We start from the raw sequence: 23006 nt of genomic DNA, 5'->3' as shown, positions 1-23006 counted from the left end.
AATGAAAATATTCCGCGGTGAAAGCTCTGCGTGGAAGCAGATGGCGTTACCCACGTAGGGGGACGCGGTTAACGATCAAGCTGAAAACATCGAACAGCCTCGTGAAAAGTCTAACGTCACCGATTGCGAAAGATGGAAGGTAAAGCGTAAGAATGAAACAGCTCGAAGGAACGTGACAGTGCATTCGGAAGATGGGAAATCGTTAACCTTGCGTACGCGAACCGACCGACGATGGAATTCGTATGCGTCATACGATGCGCGGGCGTTTCGAGGGACGCTTCAAGAGATGTGCGAATTACAATGCGCTGCAACGCGTTCATCTCGCAGACGCAACGACGACGCGAACCTCTTGGCTATCGGAGATAATGAGCCCGTTACGTGGGACCAGCTGTTCGTTCCCAGAGTCCTCGATTAAATCGATATTTCTCGATAATAAACCACTAGAAAACATGTTAACGAAACGTATTAATTATCCCCTACCTTGGTACAACCGAACGGTTCGTCAAAAATAGAGTTACGTTCAAGCGATCATATCAAAACCACGTGTTACACAGCGCTATAGTCTGGCTGAATCAGCTAGTCGTTCAAGGTCGCCGTTTCCCCCACGAAAGCATCTTACAACCCCTTCGTTTCCTCGAATGATTCCTCGAATAATCATCAAGCACGTGACGAGATTCGAGCACGTGGACTCTGGTCGATCGAGCTCGGTCTAGATACTCCGAATACACGTGTATAGTATTACATCCGCGATTATACTCCCAGGAAACATAACGATAGCACTCACCTTCCGCGTTCTTCTTGGTGATGCCGAAACCGGGAGTAGGTCGTCGCCATCCCCTCCAATTATTGCACAACGACTCCGACTCGCTGCTCGAGCTGCACAAAGAATCCCCCTCGAAGCGATCGGAGTCGTCGAAGGAGTAACGATCGGTGTCCTCCCATTCGATCGGGATCGGCGAACCGTCCGATTCCCGACGGAAGACGTTACACACAGCGGAAACGACAGAGGTCTCCATGCCCCGTGCACCGCCACCCCCGTTGTTACCGCCGCCGTTGTTGCCACCATTGCTGCCACCGCCGCCACCACCTCCACCTCCTCCGCCGCCGCTTCCACTGCCTCCGCCACCGCCGCTGCCGCCGCCGCTACCACCCACCGCCACGGGAGACCGAGCCAAGTTGCCCGCCAGTTTTAATTGTAGTACGAATCGGCACACGCGACACTACGAGCCACTGCGCCCACGAACGACCACCGTGCTCCGACGACGGCCCCACCGCGATCACGAAGCGACGACACCGCCGCCGTCTCTTACGAGCCGAGCCACCGTTCGACGTGAAAACCCTTCGACCCTCTGCCCAACGCGGATCGCCGCCTGCGGGAGAACATTTGCCGTGGTTATTCAACGGGTTGGTCGTATGTCTTCGTTTCGACGGGAGGGAGGGGTATCAAGTGGATCGTACGTGTCGCCTTTCATGGGGAGGGGGTATAATAGGAGCCACGATTCTTTAGAGATATTTACAGTTACGAAATTGAAAGAAGAATTGTTCGAATATGTTGTTAAATGATTATTTTCTGCATTCGAACAATTGTTCTTTCAAGTTGATCATTGGAATTTAAAATGTGGCCCAGTAGGTTGGCAATGGGTTGAGAGGTGGCTTATGAAGTAGCTGGAACGATACGTTGATTATAATGAGGTAATTACAAAAGTATGAACGATACAACATTACATCGGGCATGCAACAGACGCGTGGAGCAGTATATTTGAAACGAGAAAAAATGAAAACATGTATAAAAAGACAGTGTGGAAGGGAGTGATAAATGTCTCGGCGTACGGGATATTTCTGGGTTGTACAATGTTCGACGGTCTTTCGTGATCAGGCATCTATAAAATTTGTTAATTAAACTCTGATTTTCCGAGCATAGCGGGGTAATTGATAAATCCGAGGGCACACCTCTAACCATCGTTTTACCACCGACACGGTGTCCAATACTTCCCCTCTATTAGCTCCCTTCGCCATCACCGACGACTATAACAGCCGCTACTTTTAATTGTCCTCCGATCGGTACACACGCAACGTTACGATACCACCCTACATCGTAATTACCAAGGGATTGTATTTTCAATCCGGAAGGAATTACATTGTTTTACACCAGCCTATATTAATCCGATACGTTTCACGTTACATTTCTATCGTTGAATTTGAATGATCGTTATGACTTATGCTGGGAAGGAATTTTGTTATTTCGAAACGAAGGCGGCATTAATCACGTTAATCGCACAGTTGATGACACATTTTCAGGCATTGTTTTTGTCATTATCACCGTCGTGTTTGGTCCGTGATTTCACGAGGTCACCTTTCACTTTCGAATTCTGTTATTCCGTTTTGCTTACTTTCCGAGGATAAATTTAAACTGGAGCATAGCACGCCGCCGGAAATTGACCCCTTAACGTTTGAATCGGAACAGTTATTTAAAATGATCGAACGTTTCTCACGAACGGCTCGTTTTTTTCATACGCGATAATACCGACCTCAAATCGTCGATCATAAGAAAGCGTAAACAATGACGTGAACGGCAAGCAAAAACTAACACTGTTGGCCGGCGAAATATTCCCTTGTGTACCTGTGTTTTTACGCGTACCAGAACGCTAGTGTGACACGGCATAAACATCAAAATTCTCGACATTGAGTGTCACCGAGCGATTCTCGAACTTACGAACTATTACTCGATATCAACAAGCTCGTAATTGGACTTGTGAGAAATTATCGAAGGATGGACGCAAGGACGCTACGATAAATGTTCGAAAGTGTAAAATTTAGTAAGAGTTAGCAGTAAAATAGGAACAGCTGATTCGCGTCGCTTCGACGTTTAAGAGAATTCTATTGATTTCTCGCGCGAGATAAGCGGTGTTTTCATATTTTGAATAATTTCGCGCCAGCGACGAATGCGAACGAAAGGAAAACCGTCGGAACGATGGTAGGCAGAGTTGAACTTGAAGGGAAAAAAAAGAAAATGATGTTCGATTTGTCAGCGAAGAGTGTATAGTCTATGGCGAACGCCAAACGAAGAGCGTAAAAATGAAGGTTAGAAAGGATTAGGTTAGGTTCGAGTCGTCGTTAAACTAAAGTGGAACGAAAATTCGAAAGAGGGACAGAAGCGTATCAGTGACGCGAGAGACTGAGACATAAGGACCTTGGCGGGTCGACAGACCCACGTCAAGAACGTGCGACGACCCCGACCCCGCGTAAGGGAGCAACCCCTCTTCTTTCGTACGACTACTAACTCGTACATCTCACTGTTCCACCTTTCACATATTTTGTGCACATGGATTCTAACCCTTTTACTGCTTACCTCACCCTCTTTAACAAGTTTACCGTTCCGTCACTGGTGCACACTTCACACCCCTCCTTCCGACGACAACTACTACTACTACTACTAGCACCACCGAACGAACAGTACAGAACCAGAACAGAATGGAGAGTAATACACAAACATGTATTTTATATGTATAGGCACGTACACACATAAAACGACGCACTCGACAACAGAGTAGGACAGCTGAGCCACCACCGTGTCCGCGGTAACTTCCGCGAGGGTTAAGCCCAACGCGGGCACGCGAATAATTACGATAATTTACGTGAAATTTACGCACTACACCACTTCACTAACCCGAAACTTCAGCTAGGCTACCCCATCGACGATAACAACAAATATGGCGAGCGAACCTCCTCCTGCGCCTCGCTGCTACGACTGACAACTGACCGCTAGGTGGCGATCGGAACGCCGCCCCAACGACCCCTACCCGTGCGACCACTCGGCTCTACTTCGGCTACCCTCGGATTCGTTCGGCTCTCGGTCTTACGCTTTCGCGCCATTCCATTCAAACGCATATATCTTACTAGGAAACTACTTTTCCCACGCTTGCGTACACACGCGCGCGTACACTTGCATGCTTCAACATAGAAATTGCGTAATCAGGCGAAGATTTCACGTTTTTAACGATAATTGAAATTATTTTTTCATAAGAGAACCAACTCTTCGCCTACGTATTTGCGATAATTATGTTCCTTTTAATTAGTTTGCTGATCTGATTCTAGTAACATTTTTCTCCAATCATAGTACCTTCGTTGTACGAAAAGCATCGCGCCGTTTTTTTATTATATAGCAGGCTAAATATTACACGTTGTATAGCCTGTGCACATTAGATCTTGGCAAAGTACAAAATAGGTTTATGTATTATTTACAAATTTTCAAAAAAGAAAGTTGTAAATATATAAGATGTCATCTAAAGCGCATGCTAATCAACCTTCGAATGAAGACGAGGAAATGAAAATTTTAATCGCAACCGACATCCATCTCGGTTATCAATATAATAAGAAAAGGGGTTGGTTTCTATATTTTCTTATACATTTCAGTGTCTTCTAAAAAAAAAGATTTCATTATTTTTATTATTGAAATGAAGTACTAATATATGTATAATATTGGCCTCATATCAATGTTAATTAATATCAGGAATAGACTCAGACGATAGTTTTACAACATTTGAAGAAATACTTCAATATGGTAGACAATACGAAGTAGATTTTATTCTTTTGGGTGGAGATTTATTTCACGATACCAGACCATCGCAAACTGTACTAATAAAATGTTTGGAACTACTAAGAAAATACTGTCTAGGTCCTAGGTAAATGAAATTGTTTCGACCTTGATTTCTTTTATACATATTTAAACTTGAATATATATCGTTTATTAGGGAAATCAAGATTGAATTTTTAAGCGATCCAAATGTTATATTTCAACATTGCACTTATAAAACTGTGAACTATGAGGACCCAAACCTAAACATCTGTATGCCAGTATTTTCTATTCATGGAAACCATGATGATCCAAGTAGGAAATATATTATCTATCACTTAAATGTAATACGATTATAAGTAGACTATAGAAGCAAATCATTTTTTATTTTTTTAAACAGGTTTTGGAGCTATTGGATCAATGGACTTAATGTCAGTGTCTGGTTTAATAAATTATTTTGGAAAATGGACAGATGTCACTCACATAGAGATTCCTCCTTTAATTTTAAAAAAGGGGGAAACGCATGTCGCATTGTATGGTTTAAGTTACATAAATGATCAGAGATTATCTCGCTTAATAAGAGACGATAAGGTACAAATATATATACATATATATACAATACATGCATCTGTTGTACTTTGATCCTTCTTTTTAATGGATATTATATTCTACAGGTAAACTTGTTACAACCAAAAGACATACCAGAGTGCTTCAATATATTTGTTTTACATCAAAATCGTATAAAGCATAATCAGTTTGAGTACGTACCACAGACGATCTTACCAAAATTCCTGAATCTTGTTATATGGGGCCATGAACATGAATGTCGTATTACTCCAGAATATGTTGATGATACACACTATTATATTTCACAACCAGGTGTACTATATGTTACTTATATTGTTTTAATTATTGTGCTGCACAGAATTATATGTTAAAAATTCAAATTGAAATTGCAGGAAGCTCTATTGCAACTTCTCTGTGCGAAAGTGAAGCAACGCCAAAACACATTGGTATTTTGACTGTGAGTAAGAAACAATTTAAAATAAAAGAATTGAAATTAGAAACTGTCAGGCCATTTCTCTTCGATAACTTGGACCTTCGTGAAGTGGAAATCCCATCAAAGCCTTCTGAGGAGCTCTCCATATCCGTGTACAATTTTGTTGATGATTACATAGAAAATGTACTTATGAGTAAACTCGCTACACAACTGTCTGGTAATTCTAAGCAACCTACTCTGCCTCTGTTGCGTTTAAGGATACTTTACAACTCTGATAAAGAAATGTTTGATCCAATTAAGTAAAGTTCTACATTATTTTATTTTCTGATTTACCAATTACTAAATACATTTATTTAACATGCACAAATTTTAATATATTTCAGATTAGCACAAAAATATTGCGATGAAGTTGCGAATCCCATGGAGATGGTTATATTTCGTAAACCATTAAGTAGCGGCGGAAAAGCGAGCACTTTATATGCAGATGATGGATATGATGAAATGGCACAAATTCTTTCCTACGACGATGTACATAAATATGCGTTTGAACTATTATCATTATATTTGTGTTTCTTCAAATATAAACAATTATTCCTCTTTTTATTAGGAAAACAGGGATTGGAAAACAACCGTACAAAGCGGATTAAAGAAGTATTTCAGTTTAGAAGAGAATAAAGATAAGTTGACAGTATTAACAGTAAATGGTTTAAATGAAGCGTTAAATCGATTTGTTGACGGAGGAGATACAGATGCTTTTAAGGATATCGTGAGTCATCAAATGAATAAGACTATCGTACATTTGGAGACTTGTGAAGTTGATACTTCTGAATCTATCCATGATGAAATTAAGAATTTTAGGGATAAAAGATTGGAACAAGAAGAAGAAGAAATGGAGGAGGTATAATTAGACGAAAAAAAAAGAAAATGATGACAAGGAATTTACTTAAATTGTGTAGAATTTTGTAAATAATACAATTATTCCTTTCTAGATGCAAGCAGTGTTTTGTAATCCGAAAAACAAAAGAATAGAAAAGAAATTGAATACTGTACTAGATGAGAATGTTACTGTTCTCAGTGACCATGACGAAGACGGAACTATAACATATAGAGCCGTACCTAAGAAAGTTAGAGGAACAGGTAAAAGTCGAGGTTCACGAGGAGGTGGTCGTGGAAGAGGTAAAACGAGTGAGAAAAAGTCCTCTGACGCATTGAATACATCGCAGTCAGCTAAAATTCAACTTGCAAAGAAAAGGAAACAGGTGAATTATTAAACTCTGTCGTATCGTATAATGTCTTTCTGCGTAAATATAACGTTACATACAATATTAATTTTATATCTTTTACTAGAAGGATCAAACTACGTTGCAAGAGTGTATGAGATCAGGTCAATCGGAAAACGATGTGTTCGTCATAAGTGATTCCGATTAACGTATAAGTTATTAAAAACGCTTAAGAATACACTTTATAATTAAAATAAATTAATTTTTTTATACATAATAAAAGTTTATATTATTCGTAAATCAATGTACCTTTCGTGAAAATCATTTTCATATTTCTATTTTGTTCCTTATTGTCAATCCACCGGAGCACTGAGCGATTACGATTTATATTTCGATTTTCGATAGTATCGAAACTCGACTCAACCGCAGCACGCCGGAAGTTGTCTTTCTTTAGACTTCCTGCGTTGGCCGCGTTATATCGGGGAGTATCAGTAGGTTCAATTTACAGGTATTTGCATTAAAAAAACTTTCTATTCTGCAGAAAATAATATGCTAAATGAATAAAACAAACGTATTTATATAAAATCTACTTGAATTATCTTCTGTTATTCATTCAACGTTTCGATGTCTTTGGATGAATTTTACGTCACGAGATTCCCGAACGTTTGTTCTAAACACTGTCAAGAACATAACCTTAAAAAATCCAGCTTTATACCAAACACTTTGTGAAGTTCAGAAACGAATGATTTTTGATACATATAGTTTGAGTGAAAATACATAATAATAAGAACATTAAATATTTTATGTAGAAATGCCACCGAAAAGAGGAAAGGTACAAAAAGAAGAGGTTCAAGTGTCCCTTGGACCCCAACTGCGCGAAGGTGAAGTTGTTTTCGGTGTCGCTCACATTTTTGCCAGCTTTAACGATACATTCGTCCATGTAACCGATCTTTCTGGAAGGTATATACAATATTAATGTCAGATAATCTTAAATAACTTAATAGTTTTGTACTAAAATGTTGCTACACTTAGGGAAACTATTGCTCGAGTTACTGGTGGAATGAAAGTCAAAGCAGACCGTGACGAAGCCTCCCCATACGCTGCTATGCTTGCTGCTCAGGTAAAAAAACAGTAACTCTAATATTAATTTCATTTATCCACATTCAGGCAGCTCTTAGATGTTTCTGTTTAATCAAAAGAGCGTTCATGTATGTGGTACATTAAATTTTTTCCCAATATGGAAGTGTGCATCCACAAATCACTTCTTTACCTGGAAAAATACATTTCACTTGAAGGCATATGTGGAATTAAATGTAGACAACAAAATTTTAACACAATAAAGTTAATATCGCTTTTGTTTCTAACAGGATGTAGCAGAAAAATGCAAATCCCTTGGAATCACAGCCCTTCACATTAAATTGAGAGCAACAGGAGGTAACAAAACAAAAACACCAGGTCCAGGTGCGCAGTCTGCCTTGCGTGCACTCGCACGTTCCAGCATGAAAATTGGTCGTATTGAAGATGTTACTCCAATTCCATCTGACTCTACGCGTAGAAAGGGTGGTCGTCGCGGACGCAGGCTGTAATTTATGTTTGTGTGCGTTTATTAACTTTCAAAAATAAAAAGTAAAAAAAAATTTTATAGTATATTTTTATATTCTTATCTATACTATTTTAATTCTATGCAATAAACATTCGTTTATTGTTAACAAATAAAAAAAAAGCACTTCTATACCATTGTTACACGAGTTATTCTAATGTTCTAACGCAGATGCTAATTTTTTTTACAGTAATACTTGAAAAATTATGCATTAATGTACATATAATCGTTCATTACAAAATTAGTATGTATTAATGTTTCAATATATTTCTTATTTTTTCTTCTTTAAATAATAAATAGTATGTATCATAATATGTGTAGTATACGAATTTTAAATTACTAATTGAGGGTTTAAAATACTCGGTTATATATAGTAGTAAAGCATTAAGCATTTCCAACAATATTCCCGACGGTAAGATACAATTTAACTTTAAGATCAAGCTTCTGAGGTGCTTTATGTTCCAATGCTGTAATAGTGTTCACATATCCATACTGCATAACAAATCCAATTATGACCGATTGACCGTCATTCGTCTGTATATCTTCGTGCGGTGTCACGTGTAATTTCATTACAGCTTTATTATCTTTCCTCCAGACCACGAGCCTTTAAAAAAACATTAATTTTTTCTAATATACAATAAAACACGCGTTATAAATAAAGTACCGAACAACTATACAAAAAAGAATATACTTTGGATCATCTTGAAAATTATGAGTATCGCTGGTATCATCGTATTCGGCAATATCGTCCCTAGGTGGTAGAATGAGAGGGCTGTGAGGCAAAACTAAATCTGCATTTGCAGTAATTTTTATAGATTTCGTTTCTTCTGCTATAGGCACTTGTCTTACAATAGAAGGCAATAAGTTGGGTGATTCTGATCCCTAAAATCATGATACGCTAAAAATAATGTTCCCCTGAAAGGATAATATAATTAAATATATACATCAACATTTACTTGCTGCATAATTTCTTGTTTGTGCTCTTCCTTTTCATCCAAAACTGTTACAGTAGACGTCATTGGAGTATCCAATGATAACAGTGTTATCTGGGTTTGGTGCTGAGTTGGATTGCAAAACTTTAAGAGCAACTCACTTGATTTACCTGGACGAAGTGGTTCACAAGTAACAATCCTCACTTCTGGTACATGATAACTGTGTGAGACACATATATTAATGCAAAAGTGCTAATAAGAAACAATAGAAATTTAAGAGATGCCAACGTACAATGCAGCAAGCTGAATCTTAAATTTAGTAGATTGTGGACAAAGATCCGGTTTACTGAGATTATGCTCGCAAACGCGACAACGTTGCGATCGTTTAACCAAAAATTGCCTACGCTGCGGACGTAGTTCATTTACATTTTCCGCTTGTACATCCGGATGTTGCAATCGCTGTGCCAATGTGGTAACTAGATATTCAAACATCTTCTTTTAATCTCTATATTAATGAAAAATCGTAATTTAATGATTCCAATGTACCTTTCGTAATATCTACCGGTGCAGTAAAAATATCTGCTGGTAATTCCTCTACCTCTGTACTGGCAACAGCTGGAGGTGGCTGATCAGTAAATGGAGCGGAAGGTTTCGTTGGATGCCCGATATGTTTCCGAACCATAGCGGATGTTATCCTAAACATAGCCTACCAATAAAAATAAGAAATGAAATGTTATGAAATTAAAAAAGTATTTCTCGAAAAATTAATAATGTTGCAAACTTATTACAATTGGCATGTAAGGACGTTTCGGACGAAATTTCTTTTTCTCGCATTGTTGTTTCTCTATAGAAGCTAATATCTTATGGTAATCAATTAAAGCATTAATCCGGCTCGTATGAGGATTTTCTTGTTCCGGCCAACCTCCAGTGGCTAAAATCAATTTGAATCATACCTTTATAATTCCATGTTTAACGCGACAAGCATTTTTACTATACATACCAACAGATTGATCTGGTATTCCAGCATCTCTAGATGTCCATCGACACAACGAACAAGATAGGTAATAAACTTTCTTTGGTGTTGTTTTAACATCTTTAGAATTTTCACCTTCCACTGGCGCAACTCTTATAGGTACGTGTCCAGCTCTTGTGCATAGTGTTTGAAAACAGCAAGGACATTCAAAACAATTTGAACATCTGCAAATGCACCAGTTAAATACTGTATGATTCGACCAAAGTACTTTTGCTACATTTACTTAGTACTCACTTGTTTTTCTTAAGACGAACTTCTGTCGATGGCAAATTTTCCATACAATTGGTGCAATAATGAGAATCAACCTGTAAAAATAATTATTGTTTTATCAATATTCGTAGGACATTTAGTTACATGATGCTCGAATTAAAAATTGATGCACCTCTTGACAGACACAATACCCGCAACGAATTTTTGAGCAATGCCTACAGAAGTAAATCTTTGAAATAGGTTTCAGTGAGCCACAATTACACACGTAACGCACGTAATCAGGTTGCTTTAAATACGACATGATCGAATATAGGCTCGACGTTATTTAAGAAGATGGAAATTAGAACTTTTACTTGTCGTGAAATGTCAAATAACAGTCCTTTCAACTGAAACTTTAACTTTCTTTCAAGCCATCTTTAATTATTCGCACAGTACGACAAGCATGCGTAGTGCAATTTGTCACGTTCGAATAAAAAGTCCCCATGTTAAATGAAACTTTTAATGATTTTTATTTTTAATCCAAGTATGTTCTTACTTATCGTCGATTAATACTTGCAAACTCATAACGCATTAAATCTAAAGTCGTTTCACGCATACAATAAATTGATTCTAAAATGAATAGGAACAATAAAATTGTACAGTTGATACCTTGCTCATGGCAATCGACACTTACAGAATGGTTCATTAAAATCAAAATACAGGCCAAGACAGCTTAGGCTACCGTTTATGTTTGCTCTGTACGATTGATAAGACAGTAATTATTCTCAATTATATGAATTATCGTAGATGAATAAAAGTTAGCATCGGTAGTCAATTTTATATTTTCGTCCTTATTGTTGCCTGATTACGTGTAATAATGTTCGCACGGAAATTGCTACGAAGAAATAAATTTTTTAAGTCAAGTTATGTATTAAAAAGATACTTGGAAAGTACCGCAGCTGCTGGAGTTGATCCTAAATTCACCACCTTCGAACCTCTTCCAAAGAAGAAGCCGAAAACGCTTTCTTACATATACAGTCTTGCAGCAGGAAACATGGATGAAGAAAAGCTTATTTATCCAGAGCAAACGTCGCCTAGAGTCGACGAGTTTTTCAGATGGTTAGAACCAATAAAAACTTATATATCCAGTTGTACAGACAAAACAGATAGAAAACAGATATTGGACCAGCTAAGAGAGCTTGAAGTATTTCGAACGCATATAGATGAGAAATATTTTGGTTTGACCTTATCAAACACAGAGTCATTAATATTGGTGGAGACGCTTAGCAATATACCTTGGCTAGGTACATATATAACAAAAAACCACATTCTACCAGTTCAAATAATTTCCAAATATGGGTCAGAACTTCAGAAACAAAAGTATTTCCCTAGAATTATTAGTGGCGAATTAATTCCTACATTATGCATGTTTGAAGATGATTGTGGGACAAATATTAATAGCATGAAGAGCTACATAGAGTCAAATGATGAAAACTCATGGTTGTTAAATGGCCAGAAAAAGTATGTTATTAATGGAATAAATTCTAATCTGTTCTTAGTATCTACAAGAATGATAATCGAAAAAAAGTTGAATAAAATTTCACCAAACTTATTTTCCTTACTTTTGGTTGAACGCAGCTTTGGTGGCATAAATTGTACAAATGTATATGATACAATTGGCAGACACGAAATACCTGCCTGTACAATTAGTTTTACAGATACGTTAGTACCTGCTGAAAATGTTATAGGCAAGCCTGGCTCTGCACTTAATATATTACTGGAATTTATGAAACCTGGAAAACAAAATATTAGTGGTCAGTCTATTAGCCTTTTAAGGAACTTTACAAATCAGTTGATACCAGATATTTTAAATATGAAACATTTTGATAGAGATTTCTATGCATTTGATATTGTGAAGAGGATAGTAGGTGAAATAATATATTCTTTGTACACTATGGAAAGTATGGCATATCTCACAACTGGATTAATGGATCAATACGAAGATCAAGATGCTGAAGTAGAACGAGTTATTACTGAAATGTATTGTGCGAATAAATGCTTGGAGTGTATTCAAGCGGGATTACAGTTAGTAGGTATGCAGAGTTATTTGAACAATAAAATGTATGTACAAGTATTACACGATGCTCTGGCTCTAACAACAATGGACACAAATAATTTGGATGGCAATTTATATGCAGCTATGGCTGTTATAAAAGGCATTGCAAAGCAAAAGCATGAACATATAGAAAAGAAAAGAAAGTTTTTGCAATATCCGCTGTATAATGTTAAGCATAAATTGTTTTCAAACGAAGAAGTAGAGATAAATAGTGAATGCATTCATCCATCATTACAAGATTGTATTCCAAATTTAGAAAACGCTATAAAGACTTTTAGAGGTGCTGTTGAAATGTTACTTTTTCATAATGGAACAAAAAGTTTGGAAAAGTATAGAGATGTATACAGAATAACTAAAATACTAACTGAATTGTATGCGACGTTTGCTAATATAATGCGTGCGTCGAGATCTTATTCCATTGGTGTTCGAAATTCGGATATTGAAAAAAATTTAATTTATAGAATGGCGCGTATCTCGTCTCTTAAAATAGATTTGTCAACAATGGAATTAGAAGTTGGTCCAGTGAGGAATTGTGATAATTCTTATGCGGATGTTGTGGACACTATGTACAACCAACGTAAATATCCTATGGAACATCCATTGACGAAGACATATTAAATACCTAATTTATATGATTCTGCAGTTTTTAAATGCTTTATTTTATTCCTTAATGTACACTGTTAAAAATAATTTTACAAATTATTTATTAAGTATACACAGCTATATACATGTATATCTTTATACTGGTTTCTTAGAATGTATGTAGTTAAATGTAGTAAGGAATAGAATAAACATGCTTCCATCAACGATTATGTATTTAAATGTGAATAGTAGTATATAATTTTTTCTTTTCTTATATTATATTAGATTTAAAAGTAAAATAACGTCTCTTTTTTTGTAACTATCCTAATATACAACTGTTCAGAGAGAGATAGAGAGAGAGAGAGAGAGAGAGAGAGAGAGAGAGAGAGAGAGAGAGAGAGAGAGAGAGAGAAAGAGAAATATCTTCAATGAATCTTGTATCAGGAATTTTAATTTTATCCTTATACACCATTACTATGAACTCTAATGTATGCGCAAAAAGGTGGACGGTATTTCTCTACGAAAAAATGCAACTATAGTTAGTTCTAAAATTGGAAGTTCAAAATTCTATTTTAAATTTATTTTAATCGTAGTATCACTATAATTTCTCTGCTTGAACAATAACATGTTCTTCCCTGTATAAATCCAGTGGGGACCAACAACTTCTTACACAAGTATATATTAACACAGTTCCAAATTCGATTTGGAAATTTTTCTCAACTCGTGGCTGAAGTATTAGTTTGGAAATCAATGTAGGTAAAATCTGAACTTCGAATGTCATTCCGCCACCACAATGCCGACATCTTCCAACACATCCACTGATCGGATATAATAACAACGACGCAGAATTATCTCGGCAATATCTGGAGCATGAAATGAAATATAATAAAAAAAACTTGACAGTAACAAAAATTTGTGCATATTGTTTATGCTTTTACCGTAACAGTTGACCAGGATTCTTCTGTATTTGCGTGACGAAATTATGAAACATTTTATCACCATGCATCGGGATGCCCTTCTCGTATTTTTCCGAATCTGTCTCTCTGGTTTTACCGTCGTCTATGTCCGCTACAGATTTTGTCGATAGATCTGGATTTCTGTATTGGTATTCAAGAAGTAAATCGCGTACATGCTGTGGCACATCTAAACCGCAATCTTCTTCTTCGACGGAAATAAATATTTCAACGAACGATAATTTAGTATCTGCATTTAATTCTAATTGAATAGGAAATGGAGTTACTTCTCGAAGTAAACTGATTAAATCGCACTGAGGTTGGATTGGAGTATCGATACAGACAACTTCACTTTCGTCTCCATCAATTTCAGCGGATGCTTGAGGAGAATCCAATCTACCTACAGCACCTACTCCAACTGGAGATTCTATGCTTGCCGGACTAAAATGAATAAAACAGTTTGTTTCAACATGTTAGTAGTGATATGTTTAAAAATGTTGACAGTGTCTTTATATACATTTTATTCATTAATTTTAGTACCTGTTTGCATTGGGATCATCCGCGTGCAACGCAGAGAATTCCTCTTTTATATTTTCATCGACATCTTTTTGCAAAGAGAAGTGAAAGTCCGTTACATTGTTTGGCAATAAATTGTTTCCATTTTGCTCAGAGTTATCATTCATATTATCCCCCCAATCATCCGCATCTGATAACCATGATGTCGTAGATGGTACATTTATACTGCTAGTGTCTAAAGCATTCGGCTTGTATTCATCCTCTGGTATTTGAACTCTCAAACAGGTCCAACTTTCATTTTGATTCCAACAATTCGGGTTTATACACGTAAAAATATAAAGCGTACGATGATACTTTGAATTATCTAATGGAACATACAATTGGAGAGCCAGCAGTTGGTGCAATCTGCACAATCTACACTGTGGTAACGATAGTTTATTCTTCTCGTAACAGTTCTACGAACAATAATATATTACATGATTAAAATATATATATATATGCATATATATACATATATAATACATATATTTGATTAAAAAAGAATAAATTAAAAGTTTGAAGGATACGCTTAAACACTCGGAACGTTCAATGAAATGTATTATTGAATGAAAAAATTGCAGATACGCCGTCCACTTAAACGTAAATAACGTGATTTAATGTGGGAAACGACTTACTGGAAAACCACCGATCTTGTTTGTCATGAAGTTAATACTCGGCCGATGTTTATCAGTGACATATTCATCTTCGTATCCCAGGTACACTTTCGTTCGATTATCACAAGCCATTAAGTTTGATTAAAACTGTATTTCTTCATTGGAAGACTTCGTAAAGTAGGATAGAGAATATTTTAATTCTCGATTTGCGGTTGTATTCAGCGGTGGACAGCTGACATGTATCAGTATCGGTTCACGCTTGCGCTTTTAACAGTGCCTGGTGGCTCTTATCGATTTTTGAATACTTTATGTATAAGCAAATATTACGTAAAAAAAGAATTAGATTTCATTTATGTAATGCACGTGTTAACGCGCGTAACGGCGAGAACGCTGGGACACTGTGTGTTGCAAATAAAGGGGAATAGAATTGAACCGACGGCTTTCGTAAATACGACGAGGTACGCGTAACATACAATTAATTTCCAATTCGTAATTTGCATGGATTGCATTTTGCGCTCGATAATCATTGCAACCAATAACGATATTTTTATTCCACGGCAATAAAATCCCTAGTAACGCTGCATTGATATCAAGCCGAATGCACATTAAAATTTGTTACGATTCGATGTATTTAATGGAACTGTGATCGGGAAATATTTAAAGAAATGCCCTGTCACTCCCCTCAGATAGAAAAGTGGAATCTCTTCGTTGCGTAAATTGGCTGCGATTAGAATGTTTTCGCATCCGCGGTATAAACTGATAGTCTATGCCATGGAAACAGTGTTTACACGGTCGACATTTCGCGATTGGTCGTAATTTGTGTTGTGCGTGAGATTTTTCGACGGGGAACAATAATGTTTCTCTAGACTAGCGACGAGGCAGGTATCGCATCCCGTTTCACGAGATCGATCGGTTTCGCTTCTGCGAAGAGCAGCCAGGCTTAAAATCGGGACGATAAATAGTGAAACGGCTAGCGAACATAGCAATAAGAACGAATGGTTGGGATGTCTGATTTTAGTTTGTGACGTCATGCGCAAAACAGTTCATTCCTTATCCCCTCCGTATATCTATCCAGCTGTCCGTGGTTTGGCAGTCCGGTGAACGAATTTCTCAGGGTGATTATTACGTAGGTTTTTATGCTGGTGGCTTTTTCCACGAACGATAGTGGAAAATTGAAGGTGTTAAGATATCGATAGAAGATCGAGTGCCAATCGGGAACCTGTTAGGTAGAACTAATTTTGAACAACCTATAACGGTATTGTACAATAGGGTGGCCTTCGGACTGACAAAAGGCAAAGACGTACGCAGCAGAAACAACTGGCGTTCTCCTTATACGCGGCGAGGTTGTCGGTGTAACCGTCGTGCATAGCTGTGATTTCATTTATCGGGGTACAGCGCGTGAACGTGAGGTGACGACGGTATCGTAACGTTCTGGAATTTACCCATATCAACGATTTGGGAGCGACGAGCCCATTTGTGAGGGATGTCTACCCCCGCACGAAGGAGACTAATGAGAGACTTTAAGAGGTATATTGTGAATCACGAGAGTCCTATGTCATCGTTCCGTGTGTCATCCACCGCCATTGTAAATGATATCTGTGTTTGTATTTTGCCTCCCTCGTAACCCACTCTGTCTCGCACACCATCCGAATCATTCAGAGAATTTTCCTAGAAACTACTCCTCAGGTTACGCGATCCACACGAACGTCATTGCGACCCGTCTTACCAAGTTATTATTAGGTGCTTATGATCATTTATTGCGTTTTATTTCCATTCCCAGCTATGCTTTTTCACGATTAATCGCACGGATTTCAGGATCGCGTTTAATCGATTTATTCACGCACGATTGACCAACGACCATCGTTTTGTTTATATTCTGACAATCTCTATCGATTCTCGTAAATGTTTCACTCGCTCGCTGCTCACTGACTTTTCATCATCCCTTTTCTCGTTTATCGTGAATCAATCGAGCTCTACTTTCAAAAAAATCATTCGAGAAATAAATTTTGTTTACCTCTCTATCAATAATTTTTATCGATCCATGAAAATATTTGTTATTTGTATTTACATAAAGGTGGATATATAGTGTAACATTTAAAAATGCTTTATATAAAGAGGCATTGGCATGACATTGAGACTTGCAATAGATCTAAATTTATACTCTTTGTTAGATTTATATTAACCAACTTTCTGAATAAAATAAATGATTTACTTAAGTTTTGGTGTAAAGAATATTTTCTTATTCTTTGGCGTACGAAATCATTCCTTTTAAATTGCATATTTTTACGAATAGACTACAGGAAGATCCACCTACTGGAGTATCAGGAGCACCCACAGACAATAATATTATGATATGGAATGCAGTTATATTTGGGTAAGAGCACTTGTACCAAATTAATATATCAATTGTAATAACTTCAAGAGATACAAGTTATTTAGTTTATTATATTGTTGTATATTTGTTGTATATATAAAATGTTTTCTTTTTAGACCACATGACACTCCATTCGAGGATGGTACTTTCAAACTTACAATAGAATTTACAGAGGAATATCCAAATAAACCACCAACGGTGAGATTTATTAGTAAGATGTTCCACCCCAACGTGTACGCTGATGGCGGCATCTGTTTGGATATCCTACAGAATCGTTGGAGCCCTACTTACGACGTGTCTGCTATCTTAACATCCATACAGGTACCAATACAATTTAATAATTTGCACGTATAATTCCTAATGCATCTCGAACAAAGATTTCAAAGTTTCACAGCCTGGTATCGTTCTATTGTCAATGTTGAGGCATATAGGTAGAAGTTGTATCTTCTTATAAGAGCTGCAATGTCTATCGTACCATAGAGAGTGTATCATTGACATAATTGCCATAATTTCATATACTCGCATCTATCTCTTTCTCTCAAGTTTTATGTAAAAACTCTAGAGCATTCGTAAGTTTTTGTCTTAACAGCGGTTGCAATTCAGCAAAGTCTAATTCATTTAAGTCAGAAAAGATTCGCATACATAATGTTAGCATAAAATGTGTGCTTTGTAATCTATTTAACCGACCACAAGTGTATTTCTAATCACACCCGTACCACGTAAGAGTATCATCTATTTATTATTATAGCCATGCATCTCATTAAAAGAAAAAAAAACAAAAAAAAAAAAACAAAAAAAAGTGCAAGACAAAAACGGAAAATATCGAGAATATTTTATAACGAGTATGACTTATGTGGTTGCAGTCGCTGTTAAGTGACCCGAACCCGAATTCACCTGCCAACTCAATGGCAGCGCAACTGTACAAAGAGAATCGGCGTGAGTACGAGAAGCGAGTGAAGGCTTGCGTGGAGCAGAGTTTTACGGATTAGTCGCAGGCGTTTCCACGATGCTGTCGTAGCACCGATCAGCAGCCACCTACAGCCATCAAATACAGTGGAGAACGTGCAGCCTTACCAAGGAGCTAACGCTAAAACATTTAGCATGTTTCTTCCTAAAAGCTCTATTTGAACTACCACAAATGTGCAACATTAGACCGAATTTTTACAATGTTGAATAATAAATTATTATAAAATTGTGTATTTATTTATTTCGATATATTTGATAACAGATCGATTGTTTCGACATACATATATATATATATATATATTTGATTAAAATTAGTGATATTAAAAAACACATTAGAGGTTAATTAATATTCGGCGCTTTTCTTTATTTCTGTGCTAAAAGCAAGAAACAGTGAGTCTTATGCAAGCACAGAATTGTATTTCAATTAATTTTAGTACTTCATATAGTACGTAAATTCACGTATACATATTATATATATACATATATAAATTTATAGAAATTATATATATATATATATATATATATACACACACCATACGTAATAAATACATAATTTCACTTTATAGTTTTTCTGGTTTTCTTTAACCTTTTGTGCTGTTTAAACATTTAAAATAAACTTGTGTTATACCGTAACAAAGTCTATACAATATTTGTTGCAGTCCCTTTTGGATGAACCAAATCCAAACTCACCAGCGAATTCGTTAGCAGCGCAATTGTATCAAGAAAATAAACGGGAATACGAGAAGAGAGTAGCTACTGTTGTTGAACAGTCTTGGTTGAACTTCCAAGAAAGTTACACAGAAGATGCCCGCTGACATTAAGTATAATCTATTTGGTCTTTTTGCGAAATTTATTTGATGTCTACTTTTTTTCAAATATTCTTGTAGAAATTTGTAGCATAAAATATTCCTCGTTAAGTTGTTAAAATAACACGTTAAATCCTCCATTGTTCTACAGAATTTTTTGTGTTTCTCTTGTATCTTTTAGCTAAGAGTGCTATATAATTTTATAATGCAGATATAAAAGGATTTATTTCATATTAACATATGTTTCAAATGTTTAGAAAATGTAGAGCACTGGAGCAATGCAAAATGGTACACTGTTATGTGATCTTTATCCATAAACATAAATGAAATGTCTATGATTTTGATCATTATACTTAGGTTTTAGATGCTAGTATTACGATAAAATTATAAAAATAAAGAATAAAACATACATATATAATTACCGGTTTTGTAACATTAATTTACATTGTAATTAATAGATCTGTATGAAAATATAAAATTTTCGTAATATAATTTTAAAGGAGATCAATTAAATTACTGATATGTCTTATGAGAATTGAAAGATAAATTGTTTTGTTTAAATTACAGAAAATATAAATACGTCAATACATGAATAATGATATAGAGATAAAACCAGTAATCAACATAAAGAATAACTATTAATAATTACTTGTAATTTCCTAATAAAGTTGAGACATTATTCATAACGATACGTATTAATTAGTCTCCTTTCATGTATAATAGAGAGGAAGAAATAATCAAAAAATAAAACAGTTGTAATAAAAATTATTAAATTTAATGAAAACATTAAAATATTAGTTTTTTATAAACACATTCCATAAAAAAACTTTGTTTTATAATTAATTTAAGTATACAAATTGTTTTTATAAAACAACGAGTTTTACTGCATATGTTTGACTTTATATTCAGTTATAAAAATTATAATTTATCATATTTATATCATTTACCATATATAATGTACATTGTGTATTAAAAGGAATTTATATTCTAAGAATATAATGTTCATATGTACAAAAGTAAATTTTCATCAATAAGGGAAGTCATAGATATATATTAAACAAGGTTGTACATATAACTGTTCAGAGATTCTATAATCTTCATTTATACATGTACATTTTATAAAGTTCATAGTAAGTAGAAGAATCTGTGTTTACGTGCATTATTTATATTAATATACATTTTACAAATAATATGACCGAACTTTGTAACTTAACACATATCAAAGTAATGATAAAAGTGATATTAATATTACATTCTTTTTTCAAACAGAATTAATTTATATTATAAAACTTACTTTCTTTTTTTCTTAATACTGCTATCGTAATTCCAAAGTGAAATGTACTATACGTGTATGGTGTTTAAATGTACTTGTTCGTAGAAACCTACTCGTTTTTTAAGTTGAAACAAGTATATCGTAATTTTAAAACGTGCTTTACAGTAATCAAGGTGTCTATTTTACTCGAATTATATAATATTATCGCAATATTTACAAACAATAGTGAATATTATACAAATATAATTTATCTACTATTGTAATCTTAATTACACCATAGCTGATCATATGCATATTTATCCAACAATATATTTAATAACAGAGTAATTTCACTGGTTCTCTTTATACGAGATAGATTAGGTTTTAAAAAGTACATAAAGTTATGAAATACATCTTAAGAGCTGTCTTTAATTTCAATTAAGTCTTCCAAGGTGTTTAAATTGCTCACCATTTTTCTCCTGCTACGATTTCTCTTCCTTCTCTTTATTATACCTTTCTAATTCTTTTAAAAATTGTGCTTTTGGTTTCATAACGTTTGGTCTGTCTCCTCTACATTTTGGACAGAACCACTTGCCTTTTGGCTTAGTGCTTAACGAAACACATGAAAAGTGGAACCACTCTATAGGACACAAATCATTATCGCACAATATCATTTCCCCATACGATATTTGATCGCAGAGACAATATGTTGGTTCATCTGGGTCTATCGTAAGATCGTCATCTTCTGGCGGTGGTAGAGTATCCTCGCGATGTTGATTTTGTTGACTACCCTGTCTAGATTTTCTTTTCTTTTTCTTACTAGTGTTAGCAGTGGTTGTTTTCTTTTGATTACCATTGCTAGCATTCGATAACGAACTAGACCGTGTTTCTGCCATAACAATCATATCCATAGCATTAGAAGAATCAACCATTGTATCTGTCCTTGTTCTTCTGGCCCTTTTTGGTTGTCTTTCCGAACTGTTTGCATTACCCGTAGAATTGGAGTTTACGTTTGCATTGGTTTCGCGGGATAATTCATTGCTTTCCTGCTCTTTTCCAAAATCTATAAGGAATGTAGAATATGTAAGATATTAAAAAATACTTCTATCTGTTGCATTGTAACAGTGTCTTTTTATGATTTTTATAGTGAAAAACTTAGAAAGAAAAAATAGAAGAAGAGCATACCAAGATTACGGTAATCTAAATCTAACTGCCTTGATTTATTCTCTATAAGATCTTGAACTTGTTGAACTATTTGTAACTTCTCATCTCCTATTTCTTGTGCAGCGATCAGTGCTTGCTGGACTCTTAGAAGCGCTCTCCTTCTAACTGCCAGATCGGTGTCGTTTCGCAGTGCTTCTTGCTGTTGATCTACTTCCCGTAAGTATGCTAGATAAAAGTAAAAAAGTAAGACACTCCTTCGTACATCCTCGCATAAAATAACATAGTAAAAAGTAACGTGTATCGTATTCAAAAATGAAACGTGCGGTCAGTAAACAAATGTAAATTTAGCGCGACGGTAAATTTTCCTTTATTTTTATCCCGTTAGTTTCAGTTTCTGTGCAATAGTTTACGTAAACATTCATGAATCGTTCGAGTTACGAGAACGAAATGTTTGCAATCAAAACGCATCGGGGTGTACATGTTATACAACTATTTCGAGATATTATTAATTTTAATTACTTTGACAAGTGGCATCGAGTTCCCGAAGCCGGGAGACGTGTCTCTGTAAATCATTTGGTAAATTCTCCACACAGTCCAAATAATTTTCTATGTACGTTGCGGAATACAATGCCTCGACTACAGCCTGGTTTAACATATTCACTCTGTTACGAATTTCCCTCGGTAATTAACAAATTTCAAAACAGTTCGCTCGTTGACAAAAATCTCGAATGACACCGTAACGAGTTTTCGAACTTTTCGCACCATTTATGAATATATGTATTGCCATGTAATTCACGATTACGCCAATCAAGATCGATCAAATCATACGGAACAGGAGTAAACTGTTACGAGACTTTTTTTGGACACTCCGTCTGCGTTTGTAACAAGAGTCAAACATGGCTGCCGGTTTTCAAGTAAACCCTGCAAGTAGTTTGTATATCGAAACAAGACATAAAAACATCGTGGATGTCAAATATTTTACTCGGCCAAATTTGTGTAAATATATCGTAACAAACAACATCGCGTTCGACATGGTAGAAAATTCATTTGCTCTACGTCCAAGCAACAATTTTCTGT

The 23006-nt window shown here is 35.8% G+C and overlaps 8 protein-coding genes across 16 annotated transcripts in view; 4 read left to right on the top strand and 4 right to left on the bottom strand.

Moving 5' to 3' along the window:
* Dora (zinc finger SWIM domain-containing dorado) overlaps nucleotides 1-3769 on the bottom strand; it is a 52885-nt gene extending 49116 nt beyond the window's left edge. For 3 of the 5 annotated variants that reach the window (XM_076910053.1, XM_076910052.1, XM_076910054.1), the window contains exon 1: nucleotides 785-1074. In XM_076910053.1, coding sequence (XP_076766168.1) covers nucleotides 785-1016 — 232 coding nt within the window. In that variant the 5' untranslated portion in view covers nucleotides 1017-1074. Of the gene's footprint in view, nucleotides 1-784; nucleotides 1371-3518 lie in introns of those variants that run through there. The other 2 variants (XM_076910050.1, XM_076910051.1) reach the window with 2 other exon arrangements.
* A 480-nt stretch (nucleotides 3770-4249) lies between these two features.
* Mre11 (double strand break repair nuclease mre11) lies at nucleotides 4250-7023 on the top strand. Its single transcript, XM_076909681.1, has 10 exons — nucleotides 4250-4382; nucleotides 4511-4682; nucleotides 4752-4888; nucleotides 4974-5164; nucleotides 5248-5452; nucleotides 5533-5872; nucleotides 5957-6101; nucleotides 6181-6471; nucleotides 6563-6832; nucleotides 6924-7023. The coding sequence occupies exons 1-10, from the start codon at nucleotides 4277-4279 to the stop codon at nucleotides 6999-7001; spliced, it is 1935 nt and encodes a 644-aa protein (XP_076765796.1). The 5' UTR covers nucleotides 4250-4276; the 3' UTR covers nucleotides 7002-7023.
* Nucleotides 7024-7199: 176 nt separating this feature from the next.
* Nucleotides 7200-8536, top strand: Rps14 (ribosomal protein S14). Of its 2 annotated transcripts, none has more exons than XM_076909823.1 (4): nucleotides 7200-7284; nucleotides 7603-7753; nucleotides 7826-7913; nucleotides 8161-8536. In XM_076909823.1, exons 2-4 carry the CDS (start codon nucleotides 7605-7607, stop codon nucleotides 8377-8379), a joined length of 456 nt encoding a protein of 151 aa, XP_076765938.1. In that variant the 5' UTR covers nucleotides 7200-7284; nucleotides 7603-7604; the 3' UTR covers nucleotides 8380-8536. The 2 variants fall into 2 exon arrangements, with proteins under 2 accessions (XP_076765938.1, XP_076765939.1); XM_076909824.1 differs by having other exon boundaries at nucleotides 7212-7301.
* A 121-nt stretch (nucleotides 8537-8657) lies between these two features.
* Dctn4-p62 (dynactin subunit 4) lies at nucleotides 8658-10931 on the bottom strand. Its single transcript, XM_076909822.1, has 9 exons — nucleotides 10741-10931; nucleotides 10593-10663; nucleotides 10326-10522; nucleotides 10114-10256; nucleotides 9872-10031; nucleotides 9618-9801; nucleotides 9350-9545; nucleotides 9085-9275; nucleotides 8658-8997 (listed from the first exon to the last, which is right to left on the bottom strand). Exons 1-9 carry the CDS (start codon nucleotides 10867-10869, stop codon nucleotides 8778-8780), a joined length of 1491 nt encoding a protein of 496 aa, XP_076765937.1. The 5' UTR covers nucleotides 10870-10931; the 3' UTR covers nucleotides 8658-8777.
* A 367-nt stretch (nucleotides 10932-11298) lies between these two features.
* Nucleotides 11299-13560, top strand: LOC143433020 (complex I assembly factor ACAD9, mitochondrial). The gene has a single exon (XM_076910113.1). It carries the CDS (start codon nucleotides 11425-11427, stop codon nucleotides 13279-13281), a length of 1857 nt encoding a protein of 618 aa, XP_076766228.1. The 5' UTR covers nucleotides 11299-11424; the 3' UTR covers nucleotides 13282-13560.
* Nucleotides 13561-13784: 224 nt separating this feature from the next.
* Nucleotides 13785-15712, bottom strand: Trus (programmed cell death 2 like trus). Its single transcript, XM_076910132.1, has 4 exons — nucleotides 15389-15712; nucleotides 14739-15169; nucleotides 14184-14639; nucleotides 13785-14108 (listed from the first exon to the last, which is right to left on the bottom strand). The coding sequence occupies exons 1-4, from the start codon at nucleotides 15497-15499 to the stop codon at nucleotides 13844-13846; spliced, it is 1263 nt and encodes a 420-aa protein (XP_076766247.1). The 5' UTR covers nucleotides 15500-15712; the 3' UTR covers nucleotides 13785-13843.
* A 611-nt stretch (nucleotides 15713-16323) lies between these two features.
* Nucleotides 16324-20005, top strand: Ubc6 (ubiquitin conjugating enzyme 6). 4 transcript variants are annotated; one of them, XM_076910147.1, is made up of 5 exons: nucleotides 16324-16482; nucleotides 16637-16894; nucleotides 17661-17741; nucleotides 17858-18062; nucleotides 19367-20005. In XM_076910147.1, exons 2-5 carry the CDS (start codon nucleotides 16851-16853, stop codon nucleotides 19520-19522), a joined length of 486 nt encoding a protein of 161 aa, XP_076766262.1. In that variant the 5' UTR covers nucleotides 16324-16482; nucleotides 16637-16850; the 3' UTR covers nucleotides 19523-20005. The 4 variants fall into 4 exon arrangements, with proteins under 4 accessions (XP_076766262.1, XP_076766263.1, XP_076766261.1 ...); XM_076910148.1 differs by having other exon boundaries at nucleotides 16329-16493; XM_076910146.1 differs by having other exon boundaries at nucleotides 16329-16894.
* Nucleotides 20006-20972: 967 nt separating this feature from the next.
* On the bottom strand, nucleotides 20973-23006 carry LOC143433033 (inhibitor of growth protein 1). The gene is made up of 3 exons (XM_076910136.1): nucleotides 22449-23006; nucleotides 21951-22154; nucleotides 20973-21828 (listed from the first exon to the last, which is right to left on the bottom strand). The coding sequence occupies exons 1-3, from the start codon at nucleotides 22582-22584 to the stop codon at nucleotides 21248-21250; spliced, it is 921 nt and encodes a 306-aa protein (XP_076766251.1). The 5' UTR covers nucleotides 22585-23006; the 3' UTR covers nucleotides 20973-21247.

This window comes from Xylocopa sonorina, chromosome 2 (genome assembly GCF_050948175.1).
Source record: "Xylocopa sonorina isolate GNS202 chromosome 2, iyXylSono1_principal, whole genome shotgun sequence".
Taxonomy (NCBI): Eukaryota; Metazoa; Arthropoda; class Insecta; order Hymenoptera; family Apidae; genus Xylocopa; species Xylocopa sonorina.
This window is presented reverse-complemented; position numbering and strand designations above follow the sequence as displayed.